Below are 11,389 nucleotides of genomic sequence, written 5' to 3'. Positions count from 1 at the left end.
CCAGCCAGGTCCTGGATTGCACTGGGTAGCCAGCTGAGGCGGGGTGGACAGGGGACAGCAGCTAGAAATCCCAGGCCATTGGTTGCTGTCTCCCAGAGAAAGGCCTTGCAACTTGAGGGCTGGGCAGCAAGCTACCAAGTTCTTTTTTCCTTCCACTGTTCAAGATTCCACAGAGGGGATGAGGACACACACCGCTCCTTTCCCAACCTCACTAGCACTTGGCAGAGCTGACTTGGCTGCCTCTGACACATGGTAATTTTAAACCTTTTTGCTAGACTCCAGGTCCTGGGGAGCTTCATACCAACAGCAAGAATCCCCTCCCTACTCCTAACATGGGGCTGAGAGGAAAAGCTCTAGCAGATAGCAGTGATGACATGAGACTTGGTGGAGCGTGGGTGAACCAGGCAGAGGGGAAAAGCAGACACCCCAAGGGGGAAGAAACAAAAGCAGAAGCTCTGAACGGTTAGCAGCCACCAGGCTGGCTCACGGGGAACCTAGCAACGCCTTGGTGGCCATTTTCCCTCCTTGTCGCGATCCACCAGCCAACGCTGTTCTCTGTATGTTACAGACCAGGGGTGGATGTTAGGACCTTACCAGTCCAAAGTTGTAGTGGGCCATGGGTGGAGACAGGGTTTTGTGGTCTTCTGTTCACGAGGAGTCAATACACACACACAGAGAAATGGTGGGAGTGCCTGCTACTTGTCCCGCTGCTTGGAGCTTTCACTTCCGACATTGAACATGGGGACCAGCAGGCCCAGGAGCCACCTCTTTCCGAAGACCTCCTGTAAGTTCTTGCGCCAAGGCCGGGCCCTCACTGCCACCCCCTTCCGCACCTGGTGGCGGGTCTGCCCCCGGAGGATCAACAGCAGCTGATGGCAGCAGAAGCCAGCGCAGGCCAGGCCGATGGCAAACCAGAGGTAGAGCATGAGGATGACGAACATTTCAGGACCAAGGACAGCTCCTGCAGGGGGGCGGGAAAGCAACAGAATCACTTTACACGCAGGCCACGCACTGAACTGCCATCCAAGCAGGCGCTTTCCGCTAGGGAGGGAGATTAATGAGATTGAAGCTACATCTCAGCTCTGCAGCGAGGGAGAGGAACAAGTTGTCCTAACTTTTTCTTGGTGCTGATGGCTCCTGAGGCGAGAGAGGAGAACTGGGGACGTGGGTGGGGAAAGGAAAGGAAACTTCTATGGGCAGTGCCTAGATGCTAGCATTTCCTCAGGGTCAGTGATATCACCTCTCTCTCTCTCCTCCCCCCCCCCCCGTCTTCTCTTTTGGGGCTAGAAACAGGGAGAAGTGTTTTTTTTTCAGGAGGAGAGAGGAGTGAGCTGAGGACCCTGGAGAGGGAGCTGGTGCCTGGGCAGTTGTCTAGACTGCAGTGCCTTCTCTTCGGAGCTGTGAGCACTGGCTGGGAGGACTTGGGAAAGTGACAGCATGATGGAGAACAGGGCCTAGTCATCAAGAAGAATAAATCACGAGTTTCAAGACAGTGCAGAGGATAATTCAGTCATCAATGTTAAAAAGAGGACAGTATGGCCACTGGAAATTTCAGCCAGAGCCGTCCTGTCAGAGCTTGCTAAGGCTGGAAGAGGCCCCCAAGGTCATCAGTCTAGGTCCCTGCCTTGAGCTGGACCTTCCCTAAACCCCTCTAAACCAGTACTCTCCATGACTGGTTTAAACATCATTGAGTAAGAGGTTCCCCACTCTTCCTCCGAGTTGGGGTGGCCGGTCCATGCTGAGTTTGAATCTCCCAGCTCTGTGGTCTTGCACAAGTTTCTTAACTTCTCTGAGCTGCGGTTTGCTCATACTGTAAAATGGGTATAACAACAATGATTCCATAGGGTTGCATGATGCAGAGAAATTGTGTGCGCAGTGGCCAGCATTCTGGTTCACACTCAGCGCAGCACTCCCTCCCTGCTGGGCATCCTTCACAGATAAGGAGACTACCTCCAAAAGGGGCTCAAGTTTAACTCTTAAGACCATCACGCTTTCTCCTTCTCCTTTCCAGGGCTTGGAGATCTGGCTGAGCTACTACTTTAGCAGACTTGACCTGCCCAGCAGCCAGGGCAGTGGGCCCAGGAGAGAACTCAAAACTCAAAGCCCTCCTCAGCCCCTCTCTCCAGCAGGGCAAGCTCACCATCACTTCCTCCAGTGAGATGCGGGTACCTGCCAGAGACCCTACCTTACAACCTATTCAACCTCTGCAAATCTCAACCCTATTCCTCCCTTCTCCAGCTTCCTGTGGTGCCCACGGACCTCTTCTCATCTCCCCACGTATCCATTCCCAGACCCCTGAGGGCTGGGCTTTTAAAACTTTTCCAGGGACTTCCTTGGCGGTGCAGTGGTTAAGACTTCACGCTCCCTATGCAGGGGGCCTGGGTTCGATCCCTGGTCAGGGAACTAGATCCCACATGCATGCCACAACTAAGAGTTTGCATGCCACAATTAAGCAGCCTGTGAGCCTCAACTAAGGAGGCCGCCTGTTGCAACTAAGACCCAGTGCAACCAAATAAATTTAAAAAAAACTTTTCCAATCTGAGCAATGGTGGACTCAGTGGCCAGGAGGATGTGGATATGATTCAGGTTTGCTCATTAGCATCCCCCTCTTGCCTTCAGCCCTAGGAGCTTTGATAGCAGGTTTCTCTTTGCAAACTTGGGGACAAATAAAGTCCTGCTGCCCAGGGGATGGAAATCTCAGTCCAGCTGGCTTGCACAGGGGGCAGGGGGCAGCAACGGGACAGGGCTCACCTCGGGCTGTGCCATCCCTCTGACCCACTTCTTTCTTGTCAGCACAGGTTAGCTCAGGCAGCCATGTGCAGGATGAAGGATTCTGGGACCATGGTGCCCTCTGGGGTGCAGGAATGCTACAGGCAAAGATGGCCTTCAAGCTGGGATGTGCAAACATCAGAGCTGTCAAGCGCAAGCCTGCCTTGCACCTCAGCCTCAGGGACAAGCCTGGGCTGATGGAAGCTGTTTTCCACAGTCTCTTTTTTCTGGCGCTAAATCAAGGCATGTAGAAAAGACCTTGTGGCCTTTCCCCGGCCCCTTGCAGCAGCTACAAAAGGCTATTCTGGGGACATGCTTTCTCTCAAAGTGTTTGAAGCTGCCTAGCCTGGCTGCCTCAGCTCCTCTGAACTATTTAATAATAGTTCTACTTCTTTTAGAAAATCACAGAATTTTCCTAATGGGCCTGAAGGGTCACACCATCCAATCACTCCACCCTGGCTTTCCACCAAGCACCTATAGCACCTTTGACAGATCATCACCCAGCATCTTTAATATACATCCTGGGATAAGAAGCTCTCTCCCACCCAAAGTGGCTCATTCATCAAGAAGCAACTTCAGAGAGGCAGTATTGTGGGAAGAATGTGGGCTCTGGAGGCTAGCAGCTCTGAGTCCAAAGCTTGGGTTGGACTCACACTAGCTGTGTGCTTTCAAAGCAACCTAACCTTGTTAAGCCTTTGGTTGCCGAGTCTTTAAAAATGATATAATAATACCTTCCTCACAAACTTGTCCTGAGGATTGGATGAAATGAGACCTGCACAGTGGTTAGCACATAATATTTGCTCAACAAATATTAACCCCTTTTCCCTTCTACTGGACTTTCTGGCACCCACCACACTGGCACACTTTTCCAAATGCCATGACACAGGTCAGATGGTGTCATCTCCATTTCCCAGATGAGAAGAATGAGGCTCAGAGAAGTGACACAACCTGTACTGGTCCCATGAAGCCAAAAGAAAGAACAGCTTCTAAAATCTAACTGGCCAGTCTCCTTCCTCTCTGGCATCAACGGAGGGCATGTGGGTACAGCCACCAGAAGACCCCTCCCACTTCTGGCTCACGGGGCCCACACACAGCCATCCCATGCTCTGGTGGCAGATCTGCCTTAGTACCACAGTTGGGGACAGCTCCATCTAGCAAACGACTTGTCCCTTTTTACACCCTCCTGTCCACCTGGCCTCTGGAGCAGATGGGAGGGCAGTGCCCTCAACCGTTTGGGTTGAGAAGAGAGGGAGAAGGGACAGGAAGGAAGAAGCTGAACAGGTGAGGTGTGTGTCAGGGCAGGCGAGAGAAGGGCCGCCAAGGGGAAAGATGAAAGGCCAGCAAAGGAGGAGGATGAGATGGGAGAGTTGGAGATTAGAAATCATGGCCTCGGGACTTCCCTGGTGGTCCAGTGGTTAGGAATCTGCCTTCCAGTGCAGGGAATGTGCGTTTGATCCCTGGTCGGGGAACTAAGATCCCACATGCCATGGGGCAACTAAGCCCGTGCACTCTAGAGCCCACGGGACAACTAGAGAGCCCCCACACCGCCACTACGGAGCCCGCGCACCACAACTAGAGAGAAGCTTGCGCGCCGCAGCGAAGAGCCCATGAACCGCAACAAAAGATCCCGCATGCGACAATGCAGATCCTGCGTGCCGCAACTAAGACCCAATGCAGCCAAATAATAAAAAGAAAAAGAAAAAGAAATCTTGGCCTCCTTTTCCTAGTGGGTCTGGTGAGGAGGTAAAAGATAGTGGGACTCATTTTTCTGCTAGAATAGGGATCTGGGCCCCAAGATAGGCACTGACTGGCTCTGTTCCCCCGTCAGATCAAAGCAAGAGGTTCCTCTTCTTTACTTTCCTGTCTCCCACCCAAACCTAGCACATATGGACAGGCCTCAAGCCCAGGCTTAAATCAAACCATTTCAAGATCCTCTCTTTGGAAGCACCCATTTTTATGTGATGAAACTACTTGGAAAAGAAAGTGTAATCAGTCTCTCTGGCTCTCCTCATCTCTCCACCTGCCTGTGCTCACACTCCACCGCCTAGTCCGCCCACTTTCCCTCCCCCGTCCTGGTTATTTCAGTCCCAGCAGCCTCCTATGCTGGCGCCAGGATCCAGAAGGTCCGAGAGCTCTGAGTTCTGGGCCCAGCTCAACCACCAGCCCTCAAGGCAACCCTCATAGCTGGGTCCTTCTTCCAGGGCCTCCGTGTTCCCACTGCCAAATGGCACAAAGTTTTATGCCTGCAGAGGACTGGGCTGAGGCCCCAACAAAGACCAAAACAATGGCTTCCCCCAGAGTGGGGCAGAATTTTATGAATGTCCAGCCCAGGCATATCAAGACAATTTGGGGTTCTCAGTGGAAGAAGCTGCCCTCTGTCTTTTTTGTCCCTGAAAGGTCAATGGGGTATGAAACATGTTGTATTTCCTGTGCTGCTGTGCATTGTCTAAACACCTGGGAGGCAGGCCAGAGGCTGCTGCTCGGAAGTAGTAAGAACCTGGGCAGCCATTTAACCCCATCTGAGTCTCAGTTTCTTCATGAGAAATGGAGATGACATCACACACGCACCGCTCTGTGTCCATATGTGCATGCTACTAATTGTAAGAGCCAAGTCAGTCAGAGTCAAAGGCCAGGGTAGGTGGAGTGAAGGAAATGAGGTAGGGGCAAATTTCAGGCCAGGTAGGGTGGTTGCTGACCGGTGTCAAGTCCTGGTTCCTGCCACCAGGAACCAGGTCCCTCTGGGCCTGGTACCCCACTCTCCTTGGGGTACACTATATAAAGCACATTCCTCACCAGGGGGCATAGCTGAGTGTGAAGGTCTACATGCCTGGCTCCTGCAAGTGTAAGAGCCTCCTGGAGGGTCAGATCCCACACCAGTCCCATGGCTCTGTGGTGTGAAGATGGAGCCATTAAATACGGCTGCATCTCCAACCAGGATGCTCCTTGCTCTGAGCCATCTGCAGACTGGAGAACAACCTGGAAGGAGTCAAATTTAGTGGGTAGGAGGGCGAGGGTTAGCCTTCTGCTGGGACTGGCCCGGCACCCTGGTCAACCTTACTGTGGTTGATCAGCAAGACCTGGAAGGCAAAGTTCTCATAGGAATGTGTGAGCAGGATTGGGGGCCAGGCAGAGGAAGGACGTAGCATGGGGGTACTTCGCAGGCTGCACGGAGGGATGGCCAGCAATCAGCCCCTCCTGGCACAGGGCAGGTGTATTGCCTGGTTTGCCACAATTCTATGAGCAAACGGACAGTGGCGAGCAACGAGGAGAAGATGAATGAGGATGGGGGTGGGGAGGGAGGTTGCCAGGTGACATACAGCATGCCCAGTTAGTCTGAATTTCAAACAGATAACTAAAAAACTTTACTGTAAGTATGTCCGCTGCAATATTCAGGAAATACTTATATTAAATAGTTATGCATTGTTTATCTGAAATTACAATTTAATTGGGCACCCTGTATTTGCTAAACCTGGCAAACTTGGGGTTGAGGTAGAAGGTCTTTGCATAGGGCCCAACCTGCCTGCCAAGGCCCACTCACCGGAGAAGAACTGGCTGATGGAGGTGGGAAGGAGCGTGAGGAAGGCCAGGGGGTGGGCGAAGGAGATGGAAAGGACCGCAGAGATGTAGGCCACGCCGGCCACCATGGAGTAGAGGCAGGCCAGGGAGGTGTAGAGGCAGAACAGGATGAAGTTGCGCATGTTCCTGCTCCCGATGCAGTTGCCGGTGAAGAAACAGTGATGATCGTGCCTCAGGGTGACTCTGGCGCACACCCGGCAGAAGTGGGCGCTGGGCGGAGGGCACAGGGCCCTCCTGGCTGCGGTCCCCTGGCAGGCGTCCAGGTCGTCTGGGGAGTTCTGGATGACCAGGACATAGTTACCCAGGGCGTTGGTTGAGAGGAACAGGAAGAATGCCCCATGGAGCAGCGCAGGTGAGAAGAGCCGGGCGGCCGAGGGGTCCTCACGCATACTAGGCAGGAAGAGGAAGAGCTGCAGCACGAAGGTCACCAGGGAGATGCACAGGAAGTAGGCGGGGGCCACCACGTTGAGCAGCCTCAGGGCCAGCATCCTCGATTACATTCCTAAGGGGCCCAGGGTGAGAGGAAGACTCACTGCAGCGTCCGGAGGGCTCCCTAAGGCGCTCCCTGGCTCTATCTGTCCGTCCCGCTCCACGCAAATCCATGTCCCTCGGGTCACTCCTCCTCTCTTCCCTAACCCGTGACCAAGCAGGCGTGAGACCCCGAGATCATGACAGCCTCTGGGAGCCAAGCCCTACCTTCTGGTGCCCACCTCCTCCGTTTCTGAGGCACCTCGGCGCCTTGACGCCCCGGGGGTCAGGTACAAGGAGGGCGAGGTGGGGACTTGTTCTCAGTCCGTAGGAGGTGGCTGCGGGTGGAGGAGCGGGGGGGGGGGGGGCTGCCTAGGGCTCTGCTTTTTTTTTTTTTTTTACATCTTTATTGGAGTATAATTGCTTTACAATGGTGTGTCAGTTTCTGCTTTATAACAAAGTGAATCAGTTATACATATACATATACATATGTCCCCATATCTCCTCCCTCCTGCGTCTCCCTCCCTCCCACCCTCCCTATCCCACCCATACAGGTGGTCACAAAGCACCGAGCTGATCTCCCTGTGCTATGCGGCTGCTTCCCACTAGCTATTTGATGGCAGTGGAGATGTTCCCAGGTTTGGGATTCCTCCTTCAGACCTCCTAGGAGGAGAAAGCAGAAGATTTGGGGTGGGGGCAGATAGAAATGACCTACTGGAAGTACTGTTTCACCTCCTCTTTCTCCACCCCCGATATTGGGCAATACTCAGGGACCTTACCCGTAACGCAAAGAGCTTTGGGGGTATGTGTGTTTGCCTGTGTGTGTGTGTGTGTGTGTGTGCGCGGGGGGGGTGTTCCTTGTGTGTGATTTTGTATGTGTAATCTGTGTGCGCCTCGGTATCTGTGTTTGTGTATGTGTGTATCTGTGTGTACACACACGCAGCCGCTGCCACCTGGCTTTTTAGAAAAAATCAATGACAACAATCGATACATTCCCACAAGCACTTAGGCGATGGGTGGGATGGGGGGGCGCAGCAGGAATACCTGTGTCAGCCGTTTCCGGTCAGCCCATCTCTTCGAAGCTGGCTGCCCTATAGCTATTTCTTGGCAAAGAGCGTCTTCATTTGAGGCGACGAAATTAAAATCCGCCCCCCTCCGCGCTTTCCTCCCGCCCTCCTGGAGCGAGAAACCCAAACAACCCCGATGGCGCTTGAAACCCCTTCGATGCCAACAGGGTCTCCCTGGGCGCAGGCGTGGATGCTTGGCCAGGTTTCCAGGGGATCGACCCCCGCCGCTGAGCTCCACCCCGCCCCACAGCCCCGGTTCCTGCCCAGCTTCGGAAGCCACCGAAAAATAGGATTCCGGGGGCCCGCGAGAACTTTTCCAGGGGCTAAGGAGCAGGCGAGCCCGAGGCGCGAGAAAAGTTCTGGGCAGGCTGCTGCACCCAGGACGGGCGAATGCCACTAGGCCTCCGTCCAGGCTGTCCCGTCCCCACTGGGTGACTGATCACCTTGGAGTCCCCTTTGCAGGTGCCAGTGCCCCAGGAGACTCGCGGCCGCCGTGGGGACCGCGGGTCTCTCTCCGCCGCAGGGGCTCAGCGCAGGGCACGCCCGGGGGTGGTCGCTGGGGGATCCCGGGGGCTACGGCGGCGCTGACCACCCTAGAGAGCCCGCGGCCCGGGATCCAGCGAAGCAAGTGTCTTCCCCTCGCTGGTCGCCAGGGGGGCCGCGGGAGCAGCCTCCAGATGCGCCGCGGCGCCTGGAAGGCGAAGGACGGGCTGGGGGAGTGAGGGGCGCACGGCGGGCGGCCGCACCGCAGCCCCGGCCCTGTGCGGGAGAAGGGACAGCGGAGACCGCCGGGGCGGCCCGGTGGCCATTTAGCACTGGCGCCGGCCGCCCCCGCGGCGGCGGGCGGCATAGCCGGAGCCCTAGCGAGGCAGGCAGCGCGGGCGGCCGCCGGCTTCTCGGCCACCGCCTCCCGGACGCCCGGGAAGCCGCCCCCCGCCGCCGCCGCACCGCCGCAGAGCAGTGGGGAAATGAACTCACCAAGCTCTGGTCGCGGACAAGAGGAGCCCTGCACGCCGGCTCTCGCCCTCCCCGAGGCTGCAAAGTTGTGGGCTCGGCCCCGCTGGCTCGCAGCCTCCTCACGCTTCGCTTCGGGGACTGGGCAGGTAGCGGGGGTGTGGGAAGGAAGGAGCGGGCAGCTGCCGTCCTCCCACTGGGGCGCCGGCGAGTGGGGGCCAGGAGACGGCGGGGATGGCAGCTGGGCACCCCCGCCCCCAGCCCCGCCACCCCTCCCTCCCCTCCTAGGGGCGGTGCTCTGGCCACCCCTCTCAGCCTCGGGGACTTGCTCCCCTTCCTCCCCTCACTCCTCTGGAGCGGGCTGGGGCTCCCCGCCTGACTTCAGCCACTGGTTCCAGCTGGGAGCTCTGGATTCCACCCTGATGTGATGCTCTAACCATCATCTGCTCCTTCCCTCCCCACTGTGGCTAACAGCCCTCCGCTGCTTTCCATTCTCGGACCGAGGAAAACCTGGGGGTTTAGGAGTTCGGCTTGCCAGGGGCAACACCCGTAAAGGTCAACGTCATTGTGCACAGAAGTGCTGAGAGCCCCGACTCTGGAACCTGTCTGCCCGGGTCTGAATATCCATCATTCACTACTGTGTGATCTTCAGATTCCAGTTTCCCCATCTGTAAAACAGAGATGTGAGGGTTATATATGACAACAACTTATGTAAAGCCCTTAAACAGGGCCTACCTATGGTGAGCACTATTTGAGCATTATTTTATAATCATTGACTCTATTTATTGGGTCCTTACTATGAACCAGGCACTGTGCTAATAAGCCTTTAGCATGAGGCAGCTTTGTTAATCCTCTCAGCAGAAGCTCCATGATCCCCTTGTATGGATGAGGAGATTGAGGCACAGAGAAGCTGTCACACGCCCAAGGACATACAGCGGGTAAGTGACGGAGTCTGGATTTGAACTAATGGACCTGCTCTCAGCCTCTACACAACGCAGCATCACCCTGAGACCCAGGGGGAGCTCTGATTTGGGAGAAGGGAGGACAACTGAGTTGTTTATCCAGACGACACAGAGCTTGAACAGCTTGAACCAGGAGCTTCTGCCTGGAGTCCTGCCCTCACCCCCCTGTTCCTATTTCCTTTCTTTTTCTGATCCCACTAGTCTGAGGTGGGTACCAAGAGGGTGGGGACAGTTGGCCAGTGTGTGTCAAATGGAGGTTGGAGGGAGCAGAGACAGCTTTGAACCACTGCAGGAATATTGACACCACCACTACCTCGGTTTCTTGGGCTGTTGGAGCTCACCTACCTGCCCTGTTCCACTCCTCTGGGTGAAGGCAAACATCATAAATAAATGATTATTTATTGCTTCCTCAACGGGTTGATTAAAACAAGAACAATCCCTTAAAACAAGGACAATATGCTTATCAGCTCAGCCTGTATTTTTGAAACATCACATACTGTTTTCTCTGGATTTCGACAGTGTGCATCAAAATAAAAGAGGAGACCAGGAAACCTTTTCATGTTCTGAAAGGATTTTACATACAAACAAAAGAACAGCTTGCCAGGTGTTGGCTCTGAGAATCTGGTAGCCCTGTGAGATCCAGTGGCCACAGGGCAGATAGAGGAAAGCACAGGTGGCTTGTTTTTCCTTTAGAGCTTCTTGGTGTCAAAATCATGGCTGTCTGGACCCTTTTCACAAGCTCAGTCTGCCTCTCACCCTGGCTTGGGAGGGAGGGAATGGAGCACTTGGCTCTACCGATTGAAGATCTCCATTCCCTAAATACCTTGAGAGTTGGGGGGTATTTCTAATTTTATTTTGCATATGGGTGTGTGGTGGGAAGGTGTGCGTCTGAATTTCTGTGTGTGTGTGAGGGTAGGGAAGGAGAGAGAGAAAGGAGAAGCTAAAGACATGTGGGAAGATGTTGGTGGGGGAAGGGAGTATTCAGCCAGGAAAGAGACAGAGATCTGGCCTTGGAAACACAAACGGACAAAAACAATGATTTATTTAGAAATATGGTTTCTCAACAGAAAAGGGCATTAAAGCTTCAGATCTAGAGCTAGTAGTTCCTCGGCACTCTGCTCCTAAGTGAACGGAGTAAGAGGAAGCACAGCCAGATGTTATTTTGTTTTTCTAAAATTGGTGATTATCTCTGACAAAATCAATATAGAAGGCAATTTGAAAACTCCCTTCAATTCTGGCCCCACCAGAATTAAGCAGACTAAGAATGGACACTTTATTGCCACTAACCAGCTGTGGCACCTGGAGCAAGTCATCAAACCTCTCTGATCTCAGTATTCTCATCCATAAAATGGGATGAAGATGTTACCTTGTGGTGTTGCTGATGATCAAATGGGATAACACAAGTGTCTCAGTCCCAGCAAGAGACTGGACAGCGTTAGCTTCTTTCTCCTCCTGTCTCTCTTCTGGGCTCTTATCTTTATCCGCAAGAACGCCTTATCTTTCTAACTAAAATGAGAGCTCCCGGTCTATGTTGGAAATATTTGGGGGTCTCCTCCATATCGCCTAACATGATGATGGGACACTGAGTCAAAG

At 54.1% G+C, this 11,389-nt stretch overlaps 1 protein-coding gene across 1 annotated transcript; it reads right to left on the bottom strand.

The window, feature by feature from the left end:
* Positions 1 to 695: 695 nt before the first annotated feature.
* Positions 696 to 6,833, bottom strand: ZDHHC22 (zinc finger DHHC-type palmitoyltransferase 22). Its single transcript, XM_060097989.1, has 2 exons — positions 6,308 to 6,833; positions 696 to 961 (listed from the first exon to the last, which is right to left on the bottom strand). Exons 1-2 carry the CDS (start codon positions 6,831 to 6,833, stop codon positions 696 to 698), a joined length of 792 nt encoding a protein of 263 aa, XP_059953972.1.
* Between the last annotated feature and the right edge of the window lie 4,556 nt (positions 6,834 to 11,389).

This window comes from Mesoplodon densirostris, chromosome 4, assembly GCF_025265405.1.
Source record: "Mesoplodon densirostris isolate mMesDen1 chromosome 4, mMesDen1 primary haplotype, whole genome shotgun sequence".
Classification (NCBI taxonomy): Eukaryota; Metazoa; Chordata; class Mammalia; order Artiodactyla; family Ziphiidae; genus Mesoplodon; species Mesoplodon densirostris.
The sequence above is the reverse complement of the archived record's forward strand: the minus strand, read 5'-3'. Positions and strand labels throughout refer to the sequence as shown.

Coding starts and splice junctions, on each gene's coding strand:
- ZDHHC22 (XM_060097989.1), bottom strand. CDS start 6,833: ATGCTGGCCCTGAGGCTGCTCAACGTGGTGGCCCCCGCCTACTTCCTG. Junction 962..6,307: donor CATCAGCCAGTTCTTCTCCG/GTGAGTGGGCCT, acceptor GCCCCCCTGCAG/GAGCTGTCCTTGGTCCTGAA.